The 22,791-nt window shown below is 47.6% G+C and overlaps 12 protein-coding genes across 12 annotated transcripts; 6 read left to right on the top strand and 6 right to left on the bottom strand.

Moving 5' to 3' along the window:
• Window positions 1-98: 98 nt before the first annotated feature.
• GL50803_008983 (Ankyrin repeat protein 1) lies at window positions 99-3,272 on the top strand (the record flags this gene model as incomplete). Its single annotated transcript, XM_001709829.1, has 1 exon — window positions 99-3,272. The coding sequence occupies one exon, from the start codon at window positions 99-101 to the stop codon at window positions 3,270-3,272; it is 3,174 nt and encodes a 1,057-aa protein (XP_001709881.1).
• On the bottom strand, window positions 3,266-5,134 carry GL50803_0088065 (uncharacterized protein; the record flags this gene model as incomplete). The annotated part of the gene is made up of 1 exon (XM_001709828.1): window positions 3,266-5,134. The coding sequence occupies one exon, from the start codon at window positions 5,132-5,134 to the stop codon at window positions 3,266-3,268; it is 1,869 nt and encodes a 622-aa protein (XP_001709880.1).
• Window positions 5,135-5,170: 36 nt separating this feature from the next.
• On the bottom strand, window positions 5,171-7,981 carry GL50803_0034906 (uncharacterized protein; the record flags this gene model as incomplete). Its single annotated transcript, XM_001709827.1, has 1 exon — window positions 5,171-7,981. One exon carries the CDS (start codon window positions 7,979-7,981, stop codon window positions 5,171-5,173), a length of 2,811 nt encoding a protein of 936 aa, XP_001709879.1.
• A 78-nt stretch (window positions 7,982-8,059) lies between these two features.
• On the top strand, window positions 8,060-8,986 carry GL50803_0088059 (Myb-like DNA-binding domain-containing protein; the record flags this gene model as incomplete). Its single annotated transcript, XM_001709826.1, has 1 exon — window positions 8,060-8,986. The coding sequence occupies one exon, from the start codon at window positions 8,060-8,062 to the stop codon at window positions 8,984-8,986; it is 927 nt and encodes a 308-aa protein (XP_001709878.1).
• A 19-nt stretch (window positions 8,987-9,005) lies between these two features.
• On the bottom strand, window positions 9,006-10,199 carry GL50803_0017612 (uncharacterized protein; the record flags this gene model as incomplete). The annotated part of the gene is made up of 1 exon (XM_038045941.1): window positions 9,006-10,199. The coding sequence occupies one exon, from the start codon at window positions 10,197-10,199 to the stop codon at window positions 9,006-9,008; it is 1,194 nt and encodes a 397-aa protein (XP_037901824.1).
• A 428-nt stretch (window positions 10,200-10,627) lies between these two features.
• Window positions 10,628-11,962, bottom strand: GL50803_006346 (Kinase, NEK; the record flags this gene model as incomplete). Its single annotated transcript, XM_001709825.1, has 1 exon — window positions 10,628-11,962. The coding sequence occupies one exon, from the start codon at window positions 11,960-11,962 to the stop codon at window positions 10,628-10,630; it is 1,335 nt and encodes a 444-aa protein (XP_001709877.1).
• Window positions 11,963-12,124: 162 nt separating this feature from the next.
• Window positions 12,125-13,498, top strand: GL50803_006345 (uncharacterized protein; the record flags this gene model as incomplete). Its single annotated transcript, XM_001709824.1, has 1 exon — window positions 12,125-13,498. One exon carries the CDS (start codon window positions 12,125-12,127, stop codon window positions 13,496-13,498), a length of 1,374 nt encoding a protein of 457 aa, XP_001709876.1.
• A 62-nt stretch (window positions 13,499-13,560) lies between these two features.
• GL50803_006344 (Ankyrin repeat protein 1) lies at window positions 13,561-14,244 on the bottom strand (the record flags this gene model as incomplete). Its single annotated transcript, XM_001709823.1, has 1 exon — window positions 13,561-14,244. The coding sequence occupies one exon, from the start codon at window positions 14,242-14,244 to the stop codon at window positions 13,561-13,563; it is 684 nt and encodes a 227-aa protein (XP_001709875.1).
• A 76-nt stretch (window positions 14,245-14,320) lies between these two features.
• Window positions 14,321-18,079, top strand: GL50803_00102893 (Ankyrin repeat protein 1; the record flags this gene model as incomplete). Its single annotated transcript, XM_001709822.1, has 1 exon — window positions 14,321-18,079. One exon carries the CDS (start codon window positions 14,321-14,323, stop codon window positions 18,077-18,079), a length of 3,759 nt encoding a protein of 1,252 aa, XP_001709874.1.
• Window positions 18,080-18,094: 15 nt separating this feature from the next.
• GL50803_006342 (Ankyrin repeat protein 1) lies at window positions 18,095-21,958 on the top strand (the record flags this gene model as incomplete). The annotated part of the gene is made up of 1 exon (XM_001709820.1): window positions 18,095-21,958. One exon carries the CDS (start codon window positions 18,095-18,097, stop codon window positions 21,956-21,958), a length of 3,864 nt encoding a protein of 1,287 aa, XP_001709872.1.
• GL50803_006341 (uncharacterized protein) lies at window positions 21,955-22,374 on the top strand (the record flags this gene model as incomplete). Its single annotated transcript, XM_038046303.1, has 1 exon — window positions 21,955-22,374. The coding sequence occupies one exon, from the start codon at window positions 21,955-21,957 to the stop codon at window positions 22,372-22,374; it is 420 nt and encodes a 139-aa protein (XP_037901823.1).
• Window positions 22,375-22,379: 5 nt separating this feature from the next.
• On the bottom strand, window positions 22,380-22,784 carry GL50803_006340 (Nucleolar protein 12; the record flags this gene model as incomplete). The annotated part of the gene is made up of 1 exon (XM_038046302.1): window positions 22,380-22,784. One exon carries the CDS (start codon window positions 22,782-22,784, stop codon window positions 22,380-22,382), a length of 405 nt encoding a protein of 134 aa, XP_037901822.1.
• Between the last annotated feature and the right edge of the window lie 7 nt (window positions 22,785-22,791).

Below are 22,791 nucleotides of genomic sequence, written 5' to 3'. Positions count from 1 at the left end.
TTTATAAATAATACTGCGGCCTTATCGCAGCCTCCGCTAACTTTCGCATAATGAACCACAAGGGCATAATTACTTTTAACTAAAGTGACCATTTTGAGATGGCGTGTCCCGCCACGCAAGCATGGTTTGAGGCTATATGTACAGGAAATTATGAATATGTACTTGCAAATTTGTCGGTTTATGCTAGATCTCGTGCAGAAGATGACGATACGGGGCTGATAATAGCAGCCCGTCGAAATGATTCGCAGATGGTCCAAATCCTTATTGACTCCGAAGCTGGCCTCACAAACAGTAAAGGCGATAGCGCACTGATCACATCAGTTCGCCACGACCACGTTTATGTCTGCAGAATTCTTGTGGAGCGAGAATACAGGATAAGGACAATTGACGGTCTAACGCCTCTTATGGTCGCCGTTCAATCGTCCAGTATATCCTGCTTCCCATACTTGTTTCCATATCTTTCTTTTGAAAAGGACTATCAGGGGCGGACTGCGTTAGATCATGCAGTAATCCAGCGGAAATTCAGCTGTGTCATGTATCTATTAAATCATAAGATATTCACTAAGCGTGATCTTGAGCATGCAATGGAGTTGGCTATCAGTCTTGGGACTTTATACACGAGGGATATCCTGAACCAGTACTTGAGCTCTGGTGAGTACTTGTTGTCTCCACAGATAGGGGTATCTGCGCAAGAAGAACCACAGAGCTCTACTTCCTCACAGGAACAGATCGCCCCCATGCTGAGGTCTTTGAGCCGAACTCAGCATACAGCCAAGAATCATGGAACTTCTAATCAGTATAAGGCTGCCCCTGAACGTAGTCATTCTGCTCTTACTAAACCCCTAGCAAACGTACCAGACCAATCTCCAACGAGACGCAGCGAATCTGGAAATTTTCGCCACCTAAAGTCAAATCCGCGCAATAACGGTTCTGTGCCCATCGGCTCAGAGCTTCCGCAGCAAGGTATACACTCTACACCCCCCACAGCTCATCAGCAACAGGGCCGGAATGGTGACGCAGAGAATGAACGGTCTTCGCAATATGACATTCTAACTATGCAAGAGACAATACATTGTCAGAACGAAACCATAGAAGAACTAAGGTCCAAATTAAGCACACTCTCAGAAGCTAACAAGAAAACATCTAAGCTTGACTACGAGAGGCTGATGAGTTTGATAACTTCATATCAACAACTTAGGGTAGAGTACAAAAAACATATGAAGGAATGCACCCGAGCACATAAGACTAGAAGAAGCCAACTAAACGATATTGCCATTCAATGTGACCAGAAAAACTCTGAAGAGCCGGTATCGAAGCCTGCTCCGAACAAAGCAACCGTCATTTCGAAAATAAGTGATGTCCACGAACAAGATGAGAGTACTTATACCAACAGAAGTACTGTTGCGGTACTGTCAGGTCACACTAAAAAAACCCTCAGCTCTCGTGAGAAGCTCAAGATGGCTGAGAGCATAGCGAAGAAGCCGTCGTCCAACCCGGATATTCAGCGGCTGCGTATGGAGTCCGCTGATTTAAAACGACAGGTGTGCACACTACAAACGGCAAATAACTCCCTACAAGCACAGCTCCTAGACGCTAAAGCTCAGATTCATAGGCTTGCAACCAATAACACTTCCCTCAACATTAGAATAGTTGAGCTAGAAAAGCAAAGTAGTAGGAGAGAAAAGAAGGAGCAAGTGCATGGAGGACCGCAACTGTCCCAGGCGCTTCAGTCTAGTAGTGGTTCAACAGGATCTGCCTCCACCCCTAATAGGCACAAGGATTGCGTAAGAAACACCAAAAAACGAATGGACTCTGGCAAGTACAGCACAACAGAGGGTGTCCCTGAACAAGGAAGTGTAGATTTGGATGCTCTTACTGATCCCCCGGGTATCACATTAACGAAATTAAATGTAGCCGATGAAGAACAAAGCCAACAGTCCCATGAGCCTCAGCCATTTAAGACAGATCACAGTCGTGGGCCAGCCTTAACAATCGAGGAATTGGGTAATCGACTTTTGGAAACTTATGAATCCGTAACAAAACACGACGACCTCCAAATCGAAATAGAGCACTTACGTAAGGAGCTTAGACGCATGCAAATTATCAGTATGGCTTTGTTAGATGAAGAGTTGACCCATTCTGCAGACAAAAACCCAATTCTTACGGTACACGTTGGCAACGATGTCTCAGATGCATCAGAGAAAACACACTACATTAATAAGGTTGCTCTTCGCTCAGAGTTGTTGAAAAGCCTCACTGACAACTTCGGTGCCGAAGAGGCCACATCTTCGGAAGAAACAGGTCTCAGCTCTAAGGAATGCGCTAAAGATGAGCGGGGTAACACTCCACTTATGCTTGCAATCTACAATAACGACATCAGTGAGTTAAACAAATACATCTACATGGCTGGTCAGACTAACAACGATGGTAATACCGCGCTCATGCTTGCGGCACTGATGAATCGCAGTAAGCTGATTCCTGCACTCATGGAGAAGGAGGCCATGATAAAACGCCACGATGGAGAGACGGCACTTTCTTTGGCGCTGAAAGAAGAGCACTACCAGGCAGCTAAGGTCCTTAGGGAATACGAAGGTGTCCCACTGTCCATCCCATTTGAGCACACAAATAAAACCGAGAACAAGATCGATCGGTTCACGGAACTAATCCAGGCTGCAGAAGAGGATGATGTGATCACCGTGTGGAGTTATGTAGAAGTCCAGCACGGACTTAGGGACGAGGATGGTCGCACAGCACTTATGCACGCAGCAGAATGCGACTCAGTTGAAAGCTTAATCATACTTATGCTATATGAACGAAGACTTGGAGATACAAAAGGAATGACCGCTCTCATGTATGCAGCGATCCATGGAAACGTTGATTGTGTCAAGCTGCTCCAGAAAGACGAAGGAAGACTGCAAGATGTCAATGGATGGACAGCGCTGATGCATGCAACTCGGGAAAGAGTTCATCCTGTCATCAAATTGCTTGCAGATCTGGAGGCTGGAGTGAAAACGGATCGAGATGGGTATACTGCGCTGATCATGGCGATACAATTACATGACCTCGTTTCAGTAACTATTCTTAGTGACTATGAGCGAGGCATATGTGACTCTGCCGGAATGACTCCACTGAAGTGGATCGAGAAGGAGCGAGAAGAGCATGGGTGTACTGATGAACAAGAAATAGCTCTCTATAACGAAATGGCTCGGATACTTGAATCGCCCTCATCAACTTCATACAGCTGTTCTACCGAAAGTCAGGATGATCAGTAAGACTGGCCTTTTGAAAGGAGCCTGACTATCTGATCATATTCCTTATCCCATGTCGTCTCATCTCCCCTCCACTCGTTCCTCAAATTCATTGCTGCCATCTCCCTTAGTATTGAATGTTGAAAGTATCTTAAACATCGTATGAATGTCCCCAGAAATATGTTATCAGTAATATTTAAGGACACTGGTAGCAAAACGCTTTGGTTCATGTAGTACCTGAGATCCCGGGGCACCTCGTTCACACGTTCTTCAAATATAGCGGCAAAAAAGTACAGGAGAGCGCTTCCTGAGAGTGCCACGGGATATTCGTTTTGTATGACCGCTCTCTGTCGGCCAAAACTTTTCACTATGGCAGTAAGGGTTGCAATCTCAGCGGGAAATTGCAAAGCAGAGCCAGATGAAGATCTTAGCATTGCGGCAAGGCCGCTAGTGTCACCATCGTCTACAACTGGTCTTACGCAGAGTCGACCCAACTGAGGATTAGCTTGCTGGAGATGTGATTGTGGACCTACAAGCATGGAAGCATATGCTGCCGTAATATGATCTAGTAAGAATAGACATCGCGGTGGAACAATCATTGTCCCTGGAAGTCTACTCAGTGGTCCTACATCACGAATGTGTATAGGTTTTATTTTCAACACAAGTGAGCAGGACCTGCTCGGCTTGGACTTCCAACGTTTGAAGCTTGTTCCGTCAACGAGAGTTGTAAGAGGATCCGAGACTGAGAATTCAAATATGGGCAGCTCTATAGATGTTTGATCCACGGGGGAGTATTGTTGCAGATTTTGCTTTTGTTTATTAGGATTGCTTACATTTTTAGAAGCAGATTGAAGGAGCTTTACTAACTTTGAATCATTTTTTGTGCACCCTACCAAATTCAAAATGTCCACGAGGTCATAAATACGCATAAAGTCATCGTCTGCCCGCCTTCTCTGCATCTTTGCTTCATGTTTATCTAACAGCTTTGGTAAAGACATCATAGACTGCTGAACACCCTCCATAAATGATTGGGAAAAGTCTTCCATGGGACTAAGTCGCAGAAAAGACACACCTCTTGATACTTCAATGAGAGGTATATTAGACTCCCCTTCCTTATTGAGATCTGCCAAAAAGGTAAATTCTATCAGCAAAAACAGCCGCTGATGCGCAAGCATATCGGCTCTAATATAGATTTCATGATTGTCCGACTCGAACATAGCAGTTCCGGGGATTAAGGGGTCTTGGATGTCATACAAATCTAAGTGCTTTCCAAACAAGGGATGGGTATACACATTTCCTTTTACACGTATATGCCCCTTAGGGCTCAGAGTGCAGATAGCCATCCGAAGTAGTGGACGAGAAAACCTGTACATCGCATAGGAGTCTGGAAACATAAGCTCGCGTGGAATACCGGAGACGGTGATTATAAGATTCTGACTTAACTTGGGGTAAATTCGAGCAGCTACTACTGGTATCCGGGGAGCTTGGGTTGTGCAGTAGAAAATGGCATGCCCGTGCTTCTTTGTCCGTTTGCTGTCTGTGGGGCATAAGTATGCATCGCCAAGATAGTCGGCCCCGTGATACATACGTGAATAAAAACTTGAATTATGAGGAGATAAGATTGTATGGAGCGAATGATTTGAGCGCTCCAACGGGGCAAGGAAGGACATTTTTAAGATGGGGTCTCTGCATGCTGCAGCCACAAATCGCATTTTTGGGAGCAAACAGAGCTTAATAAGGGTAGCATCGCGACAGATTCTACTTAGCGGTCCTAAGACGTCTTTCCATGTATAAGAGGCGTTTTTCATCGTTTTTAGACGTACCGTAGACGAGCTATTGATTCCGTGCGGGCTCTCCTCGGACTCATGGACCTCGTCACCTCCCATGAGTTTTAATTTCCACGGCCCAGGCTATTTACTGGCTTACGGATAAAAGAAGAGCGCACGCTCCATGAATACACGAACGCCATAAGCACGGAACTCCTCTGAGGTAACATAGCATTCTATGCCCGCATCGCAGAGTGCGCTCCAGGCGCCCCCTAGCCACTCCAAAGAGGCTGTTCGGTCGGGCCCTATGCGGAAGTTTTGATCTAGCCACTCTAGGCTGGCAGACCTTATCGTAACGTCATCCTTTTTGACACCTAATTCTAGAAGCTCAGGATAGCTCTCCTCCTTTAAAAAGCTTTGTCCAAGGTATTCTACTAATCCAGGGAGATAGACAAGCATTCCAGTTGTTACGATGCTCTTGAAGATCTGCAAAACAGAGGCAACCTTTGAATTGAGGCTGATACCGGTAGCATACCCCTGCGATTTCCCTTTGGCTGGACCAGATGCAGGCACGGTGTTCTTTATTGCGGGCTCCTTTATTGTGTCCGACGCCTCTAGCTCATCTGGAGGCGCGTCTTTGGTAGAGGCAGAAGTAACTGATTGCCCACCTTTCCCCTTGGCTTCTTCCTTATTGAGCATGCTGTCAACAAGGTAAGAAAGCCTAAGTAAGTGCATGAAGATTGCAAACAAGACAGAGTGTACTCTAGAAAGTGTCTCTGGGGCTCCATACTTTGTCGCCAGAACAGCGTTCACAGAGACTCCTGCTGAGGAATCCGTAGTGGGGATTTTCTGGTACATGTCAATCACCTCCTTCTTTACGGTGTCAAATGGAAACGAAAACTGGCCAATGCATGCACTTGAATCTATATCCAGCAAGCGGCTTGCATTTAAATTTTGCAAGTGCTCATTCGGTGATAGTGTGCGAAGAGAGAAATTAGTATCATCAACCAAGAACTTTTCGAGTCCTGTACCCGCATGCTGGCTAGCATAGAGTACAGGGAAGTGAGGCTTGGGCGTCTCAAACAGCCAATTATTCAATAGACAAACTGCAGCAACCAAGCCCACATATCCTAAACTCACTGTAAGACACGTAGAAATTGGCCTAGATTGCTCCATAGACTGTCCCATAGATGCATACCTATCTCTGCTTACGCCGCTATCATCCTTACCATTCCTAAAGGTTTCACTGCCTTCACCGCATTGCTCTTGTTGTTGCTGGTCAGATTGCCTTTTGAGTAGCACAGAAAGAAATCTCTGTGGATAGCTTTGGACAAGACTGATGACTGGGGCCTGGACATCATCGTCAGGTTGTGCAGTCAATGCCTCGTATGACAAACCATTATTCCGCAGCAAACTAAAGAGCACATGTTCAGAACTGAATAAGATGTGCTTTATTATATTTTTTGCAAGGCAATTAAATTCCTCCGGGGAACAGTTCGACTTGCACTCAAAATACTGATTCAACAGGGACTTGTCCGGGAGAACCAGCTGCTCGAGAAGCTGAGCATAAGCCTCCTGAAAATACAGAAGAGCGTTCTCTTTCTTAAGCAGATACAGATGTAGAAAGTCATGGAGAGCGACCAAGTTGCTCATTGATTCAGCAGTGTCTATCGACGGTGTCTTCCTTCTGCCGACCTCGACGAGAGAGTGCAACACGCCAGCAACGGTTCCTAGAATAACGTCTCCGCATATAGTCAGAGGGGCATATGCATTATTTAATGAGAAGTTGCTTGGGTCTGCGATGCAGGCTCTAGAACAGGATGCCGTGGCTGAAAGCGTCATGCATGAGGCACTGGAGAAGGAAGATGCCATGGGGGTCGCAGTTGAGATGAATGCCCCCGAAAATCCCAGCCTGCCATATATAATTTCGGTCCAAATGCTCAATTCTGCACGAGTGATTGTGTCTGGGAGCACAACGGCGATGGTATATTGCTCGGGTGCATATGGGGCTGCAAGGTAGTTGAGTCGCCTGCGCTTGTGGAAGAGCTGCAACCTCTCCCTTGTGGGGAGCAATGATCTGGCATTGGTGCCAAACAGGTTGCTTGTGGCAGCCGTCACCTGCCGCAGCTCGCTTTCTGATTGGTATATGGGTATGTCTGTGTCTGCTACAATAGTATCGTCCTTTGTTATCTGAACGCAGGGTCGCTTAGCCTTTGGCCTAGCCTTCTTTTCTTGCTTCTCCTGCTTCAGTTCTTGCACTTCGCCTTCACCGCCACCATCTGCTACATCCAGGTTGTGAGGGGGTGCCACAGGGACAGCGATTGGTCCTGCGGAGGAACCCAAAGCCCCAAGACTGTCCTCGGCACGCTTTGGCTCCTGGTTGACTTTAAAGGCCCCAGTGAGCTCCTGAAGCTCTATAAGGTTACTTTCAAAGCGTGAGACAACCTGGGTGAATAAGTAGCGGATAAAACGCTCTAAAAGCTTTAAATATTGGAGCTGTGAACTACACCCCTGAACGTTTAAATGCCCGCCGCCGGTAAACACATTATAAATGTCATAATTCTCGGCTAACGATGCCGATAGAACGTCCTTTCCGAATAAAAAAGGGTCAGACAGCTCCCTGACCTGCTCATCGTTGTCTGTTTCGTCGATAGTATCTGCTGAAGGCACCATCTGGGGGTAATCCTTCTTAAACTCTTGGAATTTAGACAAGGGTGCCTGTGGATACCCATTTATTAAAGAATTAAGCATAAGCCGTTCATAGAATAAAGGAAAGTGATACCGATGAACACCACTACCCCGCGTAGGAGATTCTCGTGTCCGCACAGCAACCAGGGCAGGGACCAAGATAGGCTCAGTGCCGTGTGCAAGGCCGATGCGGGTTTCGTACTCATCTGGCACCAAAACAATTGTACGGCACCCTCTCTCTTTTGCAAACTTGGGGGCAGCATAGGAGACAGATTGCATCTGCTTCCACAGGTAATAAAGAAACGCCAAACGTACTTATTTTTTAAGCCTTAACTCTTTACTTTTACAACTGCTTTTATGACGACAACAGTGAAGGTCAGCACTGCTTCAATGAAAGCGCAGGGGGCTCACCCGAAGCGCGTAGGGGTCACTCGCAAGAAATGGGGTCTAGATGAGGAGCTTCTTCTCCTGCGTTTGTTCAAGGTCTATAATCGCTCGTGGAGCCAATACGTGGCCTACTACCCTGGGAGGAATGCCACATCAATCAGGAACAAATACTACACGCTTACGCGCCGTGGGGATGCCTATAATCGTGCTATATATGGAAATGTGGCTTTGGACAGTGAGATTATTGATTTTCCCCCGGGGCCGCGGAGCGGCAAATCCTCTGCTCGCTCTGCACCACACCAGCGTGTACCTAGTTCTAACATCTTAGACTTATCTATTATTAGCTATAAGAACGTCTCACCCCGTGAAGATATGCTCAACAACACACCCCACTGTCTCACCCCAGACGCAACTGATGCGTTCTTAGGAAGCGACTACAATACTAACGGTGGTACACCTGGGACTTTGCCCGGGACGGATTGCCACGATGCCCTGTCTTTGGAGCGATTTTCCTCTTCCTCTGACGATGGCGTTACAACTCCGTCTCTGCTCACCGAGCCTGACTTCTTGGCAGACAATTACTCTAATGATGGCAATGTTCAGTCATATAACGGTACAAATCCTCCGGCACGGCATACGCGCTCCGCCGTCCGGTCTGACAAACTGATGCTGCCCGACTACCCTCCTCCCGGGCTGCTCCAGGCGGGTCACCAGGGCCCTCTAAACCTTATGTTTGCACTTCCTTTTCAAACTGTTCCGTACGGGAGCCATTACCCTCTAATTACACATACGTTTCCCGTTCTTTCGCCCATATACCATCCCACCTCACTACCTGGCTTTCAGTGCCCACATCCCTTTAAGGTATCGCCCCCATTTGGCTTTCCATTCAATGCATGACCATTTAGGCGAAACCCAGTTAATTTACAAGCGAAGTAAATCCGAGGATAGTAAGTGCGTTTTTCACATCAGCATCTGTCAAGATGGAAGAGCCTTCGGGATTTGTTGTAACCGAGAGCTCATGGGCCTTTTCGAGAACGCAAGTGAGCATGTGCTGAAGTGTAAGACCAATAGCCCGTAAGTGTCCTTGCGAGGGAGAGCTTAAGGAGGATGCGCCAATAAGGTCTGCCACTAATGAGTCACTGAATATGCATGAGTACTCTGCTGAGGAATCCTGAATTAGTTTGATGAGGCTAGCGAAATCAGACGATTGCTTTGAATAATATCCGGTTACCCTTTGTGCTATTGTTTCACTGTCGTAGGTCGGCACAAACCGCGGAGGCGGCAAACTGGTATCTTGAGTTCGCGGCGAGCGTGGCACTACTGCGGGCTGCACGTTTGGTGCCGAGGAGGAATGCATAACTGGCATGCCAGTAACCAGTGGTGTGCTGGAGGAGCGCGAGCCCATCGGCTGCGACTCCGATTTGCTCTGGACGAACGGTAGAGACCCTGGCACCTGAGAATATGGCGAGGAAGAGTGATGTTGATACGCAGAATATGGAATCTGACTCTGCTGCCGTTGAGGTAGTGTTCTCGGGTCCTGATAGCTATCGTGCTGAGAGTGCTGCTGAACAGGTACTGTGCCAGTTGGTGCGGATTGCATATGGGCGGGTCTTCCAGGCTGCTGAGTATGGGCAAAACTTGGTGTAGATAAAACGGGAGTATGCTTGACTGATACGGTGTGCCGCTGATCATCGCGCGAGGGCACTGGTGCCTGCTGGTGGTATGATGATCCCACGGGTATACGCTGCTGCCCACTGACCTGGCTTGCTGACATTGAAGGGTGTGTAAAATAAGAAGAGTGAGGCATGCCTGAACCCATGTTACTGGCAAGGTTAGAGGCCGGTAGGCTTCCCACGGTGCTCTGCTGGTGATAGTTACCTGAGTGAGAAGAGCCAGAACTGGGGGTTATCATGTTGTTGAGCGACGGGTAGTCGTTAAAGTGTTGACGTCCTGCATCAGAATAGCTCGGTGGCCTGGTTTGGCTCTGGTTCTGGGACTGATTAATTATGGAAGTTGGCGAACAAGCCAATTGACTCAGATGTGGGAGAGGATTTGCGTCCTCTTTTGCCTTCTGATTACTACTGTATCCTGTGATATCTTTCGGGGGCATGAAGAATTATTTAAATCTAGCCTCATGATTGACTTTCTTGAGACCCCCAAGATCTGCCATGATCCTCGCATGGCCAAACATCCTGGCTGCGGAAATGCCAACTACGCTCTCTTTGAAGATTTACATGTCCGTGATCTCCTTGAAACAGAGAATAATTTGAGAAGGTCCCAGGGGCTACACCCCGTTCCAGGCACTCAGCGCTCACGGGTATTCTCATCTCCCCTTCCTCCTTACATTACCGTGACGAGCGCTATTAACTTCCTCGAGGCAGGGGTACGATCCTTCGCTAAGACGTACTGGCATGACCCAGAGCGCATCCTGGACAAGACGCTCTTGACAGCATATGAGTCCGGCTTTTCAGCCATGCAGAGACGCCTCCCATATTCCATGCTGCTGCCAATCGTGGCCAAGGCGATAGTCTAGACACATCATCCGGTGAACCACCCATACCCTGCAGAAGCTCCAGAATCCAGGCGCTGTCTGGCTTCCATAACCTTAGGGTGCTTAGCAGCCTCACTGGCGGTAATACGCTTATTCGGATCCAGCACAAGCAGAGATTTGATGAACTCCTGAAGATCCTCACTATATACCCCAAGGTTGATTGCAGGCTTACTGTACTGCGCTCTGATAATATCTGATATTGCCTCGTTATAAAACAGCTGATATCCTTTGCACACCTCATAGATAGCACACCCTAGAGACCAAATGTCAGCCTTTTCGTCATACTCCGACCCGCAGAGCACTTCTGGGGCTGCGTATGTGGGACAGCCAACCAGCTGTACTGTCTTCGAGTTACCGACAAGCTCGACAGCCAGGATAGATAGAATGACTATTATCTTTTTTGTAACGATATCACTAACCAATATATTCTTCAGGGAAATGTCTCTATGTACGATTACACCAAACCCATTTTTCTCAGGGTTGTGAAGAAACTCAAGGGCGTCGATCAGCTGCGAAGATATATCCCAGACTACTCTTTCATCAGGATAGCTTGTGCTGTAGTTCCTCCTCTCGGCCTTAAGCTTGGAGTAAACCGAGCCATATTCATACAGGTCAGAGATGACGTAGACCCTCTCCTCGGTGCTGTCATAGATATAGTCCACAACTCTTGTCAAGAGGGGATGGTCAATATTGAGCAATATATTGCAAGAATGGAGGAGCTGTTCCTTGTAGGGGCCGAACACGTGCGCCTCCTTCACAGCGAGGGCTGCACCGTCAGACTTTCGTGTGCAACGATACACCTTTGCATATGCACCGAAGTCTAAGATCATTCCCTTGTTGTATTTGGATGCAAAGGTAGTTGCTGGGTCTGGCTTGGAATGAGAAGATACGGCGGTCGGCGGATGGAGCTTGGGCAAAACGGGAGCTGAACGGCTGATCCATTGAGTTTTAAGTATGTGAGGGGGGTGGCGTAAAGCCAGCGGAGACGTATGTGCAGGCTTTTTCGAAGTGTTTGATTGCTTATGCTTTTGAAAGGAACATGTATGCTTCGGATGTCTGCTATCGTATTCGCTTGCAGCTTGACTATCCTCTGATCCTAGCAGAGCAAAATTTGTAGGACTATTTGGCAAAGAGAACTGACTGTGTGCAGAGCTACTCTCCTCATCGGACTCCAGACGCAGTGATAGCCTTCGGTGAGATAATAGAGGCGGGGCTGTACTCACTCCATAGCTCTTGTTTTGCTCCAAATAATTAATGTTAAATGCAGACGGACGTATGCGCTTTGCAGGCTGGAGGTAACTGATCGCTGCTCTACGCGACATGGAGAATCGACGGTGAAAAAGCCAAAGATTTCGCCCTTAGAACCCAAAAGTATGTCTTAAGTTATTTTTTGAAGCGAGCGCCAGGCTGACTTCTTAAACCTAATTTTAGGTCCGGGCAGTAAGGGCTTTGTAGAAGTTCTGAACACCGTGTGCTAAAATTTAATGCTTAAATTTGCCCCACCTAACCCTACCCTATCTTCATCCTATGCAAATTATGAGGGCCCTACCATCAAAATTGATGAGTCGGCTGCTCAATTAAGTAACACAGCTTCCGCAGGCATAGGCATGTTCAATGATTTGAGTTCATCTGACAGTATCTATCTCTCTAACTTGACGCAAAGTCAGAGTCACTACTCTCATTGCAACAATTCCCTAGGTGTTGACATGCAGCAGAAGCCATTCAGGCGAAGAAAACCACCAACGTCACTGGATACCAGATTGAACGCCATCGGTCCGGTTAGCACGGCAAGGGAGGGGCCCCCTGTTGCTTCACCGCCTGGCTCAGTTGTGCTAGCAGCAGATGGTGTGACTGCCATTGAAAGTAGACCCAGTAAGCATGTACTCCTCACCAGCCCCAACGATTCAGTTAGCGAGACCAACAGTGTCGCCAGTAGCGTCAGATGTTACAAAGACGACGACAGTATTACTGCCCTCCAAAGCGAACTCTTCGACACTGTGCCTCTTTTACTTCAAGACACCCCCCTTACTGATTCAGTAGCACCATCTCCCCCCAATAAGTCATCGAGGACCTATCAGCCACCACTATCAGCTAAGTCAGGCCAGAAAATCAGCTTCGCAGGCTCATTTATGGCCATGTTTGGCGATAAATCCAAGGCCGATACGAGACCAGCGCCTCCGGCCTCCCTTAACAACACCACTGTTGCAATACCAATAGGATCAGCAACCCATCAGTTTCTCCCGCGTTCGAAATCTGCAATTCAGTTCACTACCAGTGAAAGTGTCCAGGAAAATGTTCAGCAGCCCACTTACCCTAGGAAGGCGACACTGTCCAGAAAAAAGTCTATTCCTGCACTTGCGCCTGGCCAAGGTATTAAGTGGGATACTGCCGCCATAACAGCAGAGCTCGCAGATATCAGCTCAGGGTTTTTGCACAATGCCATAACAACAAGCATGCATGCAATGGGAGTAGAGAACCGCCAGGAGCTTGTGGCTTTACAGAACACTGTAGATGCACAGGCCAAGTTAATCACTGAGCTTATGGCCCGCATTAAGGCTCTCGAAGCAAAACAAAATGTCAGTGCAGAAAAGATTGCAAAGATGAACAAAACGGTTAACGTATTTAACCCGGAACTAGTGCTGCGTGTAATCAAGTATCAAAAGGAGCTAGACGGCACGCTCAAGGTCATTACCAAGAAGCAAGAGATCCTGGCTGAGGACAATCCGCGGAGATTGCATGATCTCAGAGAACTGGTTGCAGACTTGCCCACCATTCTTGCTCGCCTGACAACCCTAGAGAAAGAGCTCCTAGCCAACAAAGATATGGTCGAGAAGCTGAAACAGGAGATTTTAAAGTAAGCCAGCTCTTCAAACTTTAGAGAGGTTTACTGCTCATTACCTACCGTCGAAGCACGAAGAAATCATTCAAAGACGTACTGATCCCCATTGTCCATAAGAGTTTGAATAGCATCATCCGAAAGGTATTTGTGAATTATTCTGCGGATCTCCTCGTCTGAGGTAAGCTCCATGGCGAGGAGGCCGCTTTCTGATGCTTCATACGGCGCCAGAATCTCCACTACCTGCTTCTTGTTAGTAGTCGCGGCAAGAATTAAGGCGGTCTCAGAGCGCAAACTTGTTCGGTTTGCTTCTAGTTTAACAAGCATTTGGCAAACGGGCACACAGCCCCTATCAGCGGCGTACATTAGAGCTGTCCATCCATTCTTGTCAGCCCGGCCTGCCTCCTTATCCATAAGCTCTGATACTATATCTGGGTAGCAGCCTGCAGATGCTGCCATAAGGGCCGTCTGGTCCATCGATGTGGTGGAACCGGCTCCATCTTTCATCAGCAAGCGAACACAGTCAAGGTGGCCGTGGCCAGCCGCCAAAATAAGAGGCGTCGGCTTTGGAAATGCATGCCAGCCGAAGTGGATCTGTCCCTCTATTGGTATTTGAGGGCTATCTCTCATGTACTTTCTGACTAATTCGACATGACCTGAGGCAGCTGCAGATGCAAGATGTGTCCAGGATTCGTTTTCTGGCTCATGTGTGTGTATTATTGTTGTAAACGTGTCCGATTGAGGGGGGTAGTGGGAGCTTGTTGTCATGGTGAAAGCGTATTTTTTAATTTATGGACTCGGCTGGCGCCGCAAAGATTTAGAAATCGGGCACTAGTCTTTTTGTATGGCTACAACCCCCGCCACTGTTATTGGGAACCATACACAGATCGTCGAGTGGGCCGATCCGCCTTGTTCTGCCATTTTGCGTAGAGATGCTCTGGACGAAGACCTGGCTGTGGCTATTGCGGGAAACCGTGATCTTCTCTCCCTTGTAAAGCACCTTTCTCACAGAAACCTTCTCAGATGCCTTAGCATTCAGTGCTCAGGTCAATCTAATCTCATGGTATGGATGGAGAAGGCCAGCTTTCCGTCTTTGGCTAAGCTCCTTGGTGGCCAAAAAGAGCTGAGCAATGAAGATGTGTTTGGTAAGAACTGTGCAGATATGAACTCGTTTGCGGACGAAATGGATGGTCTTAGCCATACTGAGGAAGCGAGTAAAGTAGAGCGCGAGCTTCTGGCCCTCATCAACGACACGACTATTGAGGATCTTAGCGAAGAGAATGGAGGATTGTCGTCATCGAACCACTCTGCTCTTGTTCATTCTGTGATCACTAAGACCTCAATATACAGTTTTGCTGAAGAAGAAGTTTGGGCCATTTTAGCACAATTGGTATCCGTTCTATCTTATCTCCACAGTAGTATTAAGACAGGAATCCCATCTGAGCAGTCCATTTCAATCAACCATGGAAGGATACGGCCGGATACCATCTTCTATGATCCTGTCACTCATACTATAAAGCTAGTTCCACCCCACCTTCCATCCATGAATCCATCAAGCAGTTCCTTTGCTAAGGACATCTATTCAATATATATCATTGCACTTCTCCTTTGCGACCTTTGTACATCCGGCGTACAGCCTTTTGAATCAAAGGATTACCAGGCTGAGTTATCCTCTCTAGATCATCGGCGGTTTTCTCCTGATCTGAAGCAGTTTATTCTGGCCCTTCGTTCTCTCTGCCTACACGATAAACCTGTTGTATCAAATTTGCTACTTTCCCAACGAGTCACCGAGGCGCTACTTCCATTCACACACCTTGAGTTCAGAGAGAGGAGCCAGTCATCTGCAAGTGTACAGACGCGCACACCTCTAGAGATTTATCGTCATCTTAAAGAGGCAGCCTCGCTGCCGAACATTAAGCACGTTACAGACCCCATAGCTGCAGAACGTGCAGCAACCTCTCAGAGTGCGAGGTCCGTAGTTCAAGAGCATGCAGAGAACCTTAGCGAGCTACTGGTCGTCAACGAGAGCTCTATTTTCGCAGAGCATACCTCTGTAATGTCAGCAGGTAATAGCGCCGGCTACCCTAGAGTAGCAAGTGTCTTTCGTGACCCATCTGCGCGCGAGACAAGCCGTATGGATAGTAGTGTTGACCTAGGCATATCTGTATTATACTTGTCGTCGGCCAGCGTTGGGAACACTATGCTCCACCGGGCAGTATTGGATAGAGACTTAGAGGCAGTCGGCCGTAATTTGGAATATGCCAAACGGTTCAATCAAGATGGACACACGGCCCTCATGCTTTGTGCCATCGAGGGCTGGAGCGATGGTGCCAATATTCTTGTCTTCCATGAGGGTGGATTGTTTACAAAACAGGGCCATACTGCTCTATATTACGCGTTGTACTCAGAGCATTATGACGTTGCCAGAATACTTACGGATGTGGAGGGTGTCTCAACTAAAGACCCACATATCGATGCCTTGAACCAGACAGATCTAATGCGCGCTACCATAGCAGGAGACATCGTTGCAGTGTGGTCCTGGCTTCCTAGACAGCACAAGTGGCAGGACATAAATGGACGAACTGCTCTTATGTGTGCCGTGGAAAGTAAGGCGTCTCTGGCAATCATTAAGCTTTTGGTACCGCTGGAAGCAGGAGTTGTGGACTTCTCTGGTAGGACTGCCCTCCACCGTGCCGTGAAGATGGGATCTGTTGATATTGTGCAGCTTCTTTTGGATCTTGAAAAAGGGAAATCATACTTTAGCAAAGGGTTGGAGGGGAATTATGTGGTATCAGCAAAAGTGTTCGCATCAGAGCTTGCTTATTTATATAGAAATATAGACATCTTTGAGGTCGTATTTGCTGCCGAACGATCACTGATTTTACAAGAATATCAGATAGATAGTGATGACGATAGCATAGATAGGGCTGTGGCTAATGATTATCAGCGGCTGCTCAATGCTGTGGAGAACTATCTTGAGTTCGAAGTATTCTTATGGGTCTCTGAACTGGGAAATACAGGAGGAGATGGTTATACTGCACTCATGCACGCCTCAGCATCTAAGTACTTCGCAGCTCAGAATGGGGTAAAGCGTGATACCTATCAGGAGTATGCATTGTACAATATAGTAAAGTTACTCCTAAAGGAGGCTGGGCAGCACCTTATTGCAACCAGTGAAGCCTTGCCAGACACTGTCCTTCTTAGTAGAGCAGATACCTCTAGTATAAATCCCTTTGTTCCAGGTGCAACGGCTCTAATCATCGCCGCAATCTGTGACGATGTTGCTATTATTCCGCTTCTATTGGAGCATGAAAAGGGGCTTCATGATGACACCCAGAGGACTGCTCTGATGTGGGCGGCTAGATACAATAACAGCGCCGCCGTCAAGCTTCTGGCACCACACGAGAAGACCCTGACAAATGGCAGACCATACTATACAGCGCTGTATGTTGCTATAGAGCACGGGAATGAGAATATCGCTAAAATACTGACCCCGTACGAGGGGTACCCAGATGCTGATTTGGCTTCACGAATCCAGGGTAGACACACGGAGCTTATGCAAGCGGCTGAAAACGGAGACCTTCCTGGTGTATGGTCCTATCGCTTCCAGCTGGGTCTGCAAGACAAACGTGGTTATACTGCGCTAATGTATGCATGCATCTTTGGGGACATAAATTGCATCCTGCAATTACGGCACGAAGAACATCTAGTAGCAAAGGATGGCACTACAGCGCGCGCCCTCTTAGAGCAACACTGGCGTGAGGAAAACCCCCAAATTGTGGACATGCTTGATATCGTGGAGGTCTTCGACGACAAGGGAATGAATCAGCTACAGCGTGCTATTCGGAAACAAGATCCAGAGCTGATCCTCCGGTTTCTTCACCTGCAAGACAGAACTAAGGAACTTGATGGATTGACGGTGTTGATGCAGGTTATTGAGCTTGGCCTTACAGATTTGGTAGACGTCATTATTAGGGAATACCCTACTCAACTAGGGAGAACAGTGCGCTCTTATCCAGCCACAAAAGTCCTGTGGGAAGATGTCACGGCATTGATGATTGCAGCATCTCACGGATACGATGGTGCTGTGGTTGCGCTGGCAGAAACGCCAGAAGCACGAATGAAGGATAGCGGAAAGGGAAGAACAGCATTGATGGCTGCAGCCATCAACGGGCATGCCAGTACCGTAAGTCTTTTGATCGATAAGGAGGCACGGATGCAGAATGCAGAGGGTTGGACAGCACTTATGTACGCAGCGGCCTATAACATGGATGAGGTAGTTAGTGTCCTCATACCTGCAGAAGCACAAGTGCAGATGAAGGATGGGTGGACGGCTCTGATGACCGCAGCCAGGAACGGACACCTCCAAGCGGCGTCTCTCCTGTTACCCTATGAAGCTGGCCTACTCAAAAAGAGCAAGTATTCTGCTCTTTATTATGCATCTACTCATGGGCATACCGAGATGGTAACCCTATTACTTTCTGAGGAGAGAGAGAAGAAGTATGCCCGCTTCATCTTAGAAGCTCTCTCTAAGCGATGTCCAGAAGTTGCAATCGTCAACCTGCAGAGTACCATTTCTCTTTTGCAATCCTCTATTCTTTAAAATAAACTTTGAACAATGCCGCCAAAGAAGACTACCTCAACCAAGGATTCTTCAAGAGCTGGGTCCAAGCAAGCTTCTAGCGGACAATCGAATGCTAAAGGTGCTTCAAAAGGGAAGGGAGGGGCAAGGGCGCCCTCTAAATTACAGAAGACCAAGAAATCGGGATCTGTTAAGAATATTTCTGATAAGGACCAGTTGCCTCCTTCAGAAGCACATGTCCCTAAGGTATTTGCACCCTTCGAGCCCCCGCATCCATACAAGCTGATTCCTGACAGTACCGAAACCCGCGGGCTTCAGGGAAAACATTTATGTACACATCCAAGCAGTAGTACACCACACGTCTTCGTGTCATTCTGCATAGAAGGTTTGGAAGAGGGCCCCAAGCGCGACCTAAAACAGCGCTACAACAACCTTAAGCTATTTCGACACGAGAACCTTAGAACATATGATCACTTCTATGACGGTTTCTTGACATCTACTGGGGCTGTGTCTGACTATCTTGCCGCTAGCTATGAACCCTGTGAACCAAAGGGCCATACGCTCAAAGAGATATGCAGCATGTACCAGAATAAGGGGCAGCTCATCTGTGAGTCGACGTTATGGGACATTGCCGCTCAGCTGTTCAACCTTCTTGCCGTCATGCACAGCCCGTTGGACCTGGAGATTAAAAGTGGAGCTAGACATTCATTCGGTGCCGGGGAAAACCATCAGTCGTTGCCACTTCCCCATGGAAACCTTTCTACATCAACTATTGTGTGCGACTATTCATCTCGTTCAGACTATGAGCTCACCGTGGGTCTGCCCTTACTCAGTGGGTATCGCAATTTAGAGGTAGGGGTATCAGATGGTGAGCCGGAATCGCTTATTTTGATAACTCCAGAGGATGATATCCGGGACGCAGGAATTATACTGCATGAGTTGGCGACCTTTTCTGAAGCAGGAAATATCCCAGTTACATATTCTTCTAACTTTCAGTCATTTCTGCGTTCACTAACATCAAAAGACCCTGCAAAACCTCTTCCAAGTGCTTCCGAAATATTGCTGCTGCGTGAAGTCCAGGGAATTATATACCGACGCACAGCTCCGTCTGAGCAAAAGCTTCACGAGCTGCTTTCCAAGACATCGCTGAAGGTCGATACGCATACGGAGCCGGATGTTGAACAGGCTACTCTTTTGGATGCACCAGTTAGTCCTGACGAGGATGGAAATACGCCGCTACACCTGGCGGTGCAGGAGGCTAGTCTCAACGACTTAAGTAAGTTAAAGGGCTATGCAGGACGACGAAACAAGAAAGGCAAGACCGCTCTAATGATTGCCGTAGAGATGGATGCCATTGATGCTGTGAGGGAATTGGCGCCTCTTGAAAGTAATTGCTTCTTGCTAGATGGGACAACAGCTTTAAGTCTTGCACTCGAGCTGGAGCATCTTGAATGTGCTGCTATTCTCCTGAAGTATGAAGGAATAGATAATCGCGCTCCTAACATAGATGGCAACGGGGTTACAAATTTAATGAGAGCAGCAGAGAACAATGACCTTGTAGGGGTCTGGTCATGGCTTCCACGGCAGTGTAAGTATGCAGACAATCAAGGGCAGACCGCCTTTATGCGTGCGGCGGCAATTGGCAACCTTAAGTTGTGCAAGCTTCTTATGCAGTCGGAAGCAGGAATGCGTGACATCAATGGTCGAACAGCGCTTATGCATTATGCTATTACTGGGGGGAGTGTCTCATTGGACGAGTACGAGGCTTATCATTTAGCATATCCTAGCACAATAGACATTCCATCGGATATGTCTATCATGTGCAGCCAATCTAGCACGCGATCTTTCCCTCCGCCTGCAGATAATACTCTTCGCTCAACTACTGCTTTATCAACATCGGCACTAAGTACGTCTACCGATCTGCGCAGGCTCAAAAGAAGTCGTTTCCATCAAGAAGTTTCCGTCAACTCTGAGTTACTTCAACTCCTGTGCTCTCTCGAAGGTAACATGACAGACAAAAATGGAAGGAACGCACTATACTTGGCCATCGCGGTCAACAACATGGAAACTGCCCTGGCGCTTGTCCCTTATGAGGGTCCAGAGCCAGTGTACGTCAGAGAGTCCTCGTCTAAAGATTTACAGTTAGGACATAGCCAAGACGGGACTGTTAGTACTGATACGAGCACCTTCCATCTCTGTTCTCCTGATAAGTACCCTAGTGGGTTCACAGATCTGATGGATGCTGTCCTGGAGAATGACGTATATCGAGCATTCTGCTTCATGCAAACTCAGTCAAAGCGGTTCGACTCTAGCGGGTTTTCTGCACTTATGTATGCAGCTTATAATAATCGTCCCATGCTCTGCCGCCTTCTTGCTATTGAGGAAGCAAAGCTACAAGCCTACGTGCACACGAATCCGAACAACTTCTATTCGTGTAACAAAACGGCACTGATGGTTGCAGCAGAGGCAGGCCATATTGAGTGTGTGCGGATTCTGGCTCCATATGAAGCGTGCCTCACTGATTCAGAAGATAAGACTGCGCTTATGTATGCAGCATCGAATGGGTATGAAGAGGTGGTAATGGAGTTACTTCAACGAGAGTCTGGAATGCATGCGGGACGCTTTAACGCAACAAGTTATGCGATTATGAATGGACATTACAAAATAGCTAATATCTTGCTTGCCAGTGAAAAGGACGCAAATGATAATTACGTACGAGCAGCAGAGCAGTTGCGGAGCGCCTCAGACTCCTTGCGTACGACCCCTCTGATGCTCGCCGCAAAGACGGGAGACATTTCCTCTGTCTTTAACTTTAGAAACCAATATATTAAGATGGTGGATGCACGTGGAATGACTGCTTTGCTCTACGCGTGTGAGTTTGGCTGCAGGTACTGTGTTCACCTTCTGAAGGACGAGGCACACATATATAGAAAATCCGACGGTTTAACTCCTCGGGCCCTTGCAGAGGAGCACCATCTGGTGGACTGCTACGATGATCTTCCTCCGATCACTGTCAGAGATAACCGCGGAAACACACAGCTTCATCGTGCTGTTCTGGAAAATAATAGCACTGATCTTCAGCGGTATTGTCATCTTGCCAGGGAACTAAACTCCGCTGGATTGACGTCCCTGATGCTTGCAGCGGCAAATAATAATGTTGAGGCAGCAAGTTTGCTAGTGAATAGAGAAGGGGGGATTGTTGCAAAGAAATACAAGGTGACAAATCTTCTCTGGACGGAAGTTACGGCCATGATGATCGCTGCCGCACTGGGACATCATGAAATAGTTCAGAAGCTTGTCTGCAAAGAGGCGAAAATGTGTGAAAAGACAGAAGGGCGCACAGCGCTCATGGCCGCAGCAGCTCTTGGGAGGGTTGATGTTGTTCGAGTACTATCTGCACACGAGTCACACATTCAAAAACACGATGGGTGGTCGGCGCTGATGTACGCTGCAGCTTATGGATATGGAGATTGCGTAGAGTATCTTCTTGATGAGGTACGTCTTACAGCTGATGATGGCTGGACAGCACTGATGTGCGCAGCAAAGAATGGACACAGTGACATAGTAAGGCAACTCATTGAGTATGAAAAGGGAATGCTCAAGAGCAAGAAGTACCCTGCTCTTTACTATGCTATTGTTAGTGGCCACATTGACTGCGTGAAGTTACTTCTCCCTCACGAGTACAGCTTCTGTAAAGCGCATATCATAAACGAGATACGGACCAGAAAGAGTGTGCCCCAGGAAACCCTTGCGGAGCTATCAAATTTGTTACGAAGTCAAGAGCTCTCTGCTATGTGCGATCAAAGCGGCTCTAATCAAAACGAAGATATTGATCGCATCATCACGGTCGATGGGGCTGACGACCCAGATATTATGAATACTGAGGCCTCTGAAAAATGAACCACCAAGAGCCAATGCGCAAAATTGCTGGCCCGTTATCCTCTTTGTCTCAAAGTCCTAACGATAGCTCTACCGTCTCACTTGAGCATCTATACATGCTAGATACATCTTCTGACCGGATGCTCGAGATAGATTTGGCTACAATTCCCACGGGTCCCAGTGACGGGCCTGCATGGGCTCAACACAACTTTTCGTACCTAGATCTACCAATTGAACCAGTTACACCATCAGAGCACCAACCCTCAGCTTCCGAGGCAAAGGACACTGCAGATAAGATTGCTTCAGCGCTCGACGATTTACTGAGTAAAGACGTTTTATCCCTTGACTCAACACAAAAAATACGACCTGTGATCTCTGATGAGATTGACGCCGGCCGGTGCTCGTCAACAGAGTCAGAGTTGGCAAGGCTTTACTAAAAGTACTATAGGCTCTTGATAACAGCTTTAATGCACGTTCCATCTGGTGACACAAAGCTGCGCTCCTCAGCAGTTTGTTGGCTCTCGCCACCCATCCGCTCTTTTTGAATGGTTCTAAGCTCCTCTACGGTCTTCTTTAGGTAAATGTTACTTTCCACCAATGCCTTCGTTTTACGGATTTCTGCTCGCTTAGTGGCTTCTTTTTCGCGTCGTTTCATACGCTTTTCTTCAAGCTTCTTACTCCTTATCTCTTGCTGTGCTTTTCTTCGCCTTTCTTCTTTGCGCTTGTGACCACCCGTAACGAAGGATTGGAGGGCACCCTCATCGAATTTAACGGCATCTCCAGTTATGCGCTTCCTCAGAATCTTCTTCCGCCCCGACGGATCTGTCGGAAAGTACTGGGATGGCATGTCATTA

The sequence above is a fragment of the Giardia intestinalis genome, chromosome 3, assembly GCF_000002435.2.
Source record: "Giardia intestinalis strain WB C6 chromosome 3, whole genome shotgun sequence".
Lineage (NCBI taxonomy): Eukaryota > Fornicata > Diplomonadida > Hexamitidae > Giardia > Giardia duodenalis.
Note: the sequence above shows the minus strand (reverse complement) of the source record. Positions and strands in the feature narration are given on the sequence as shown.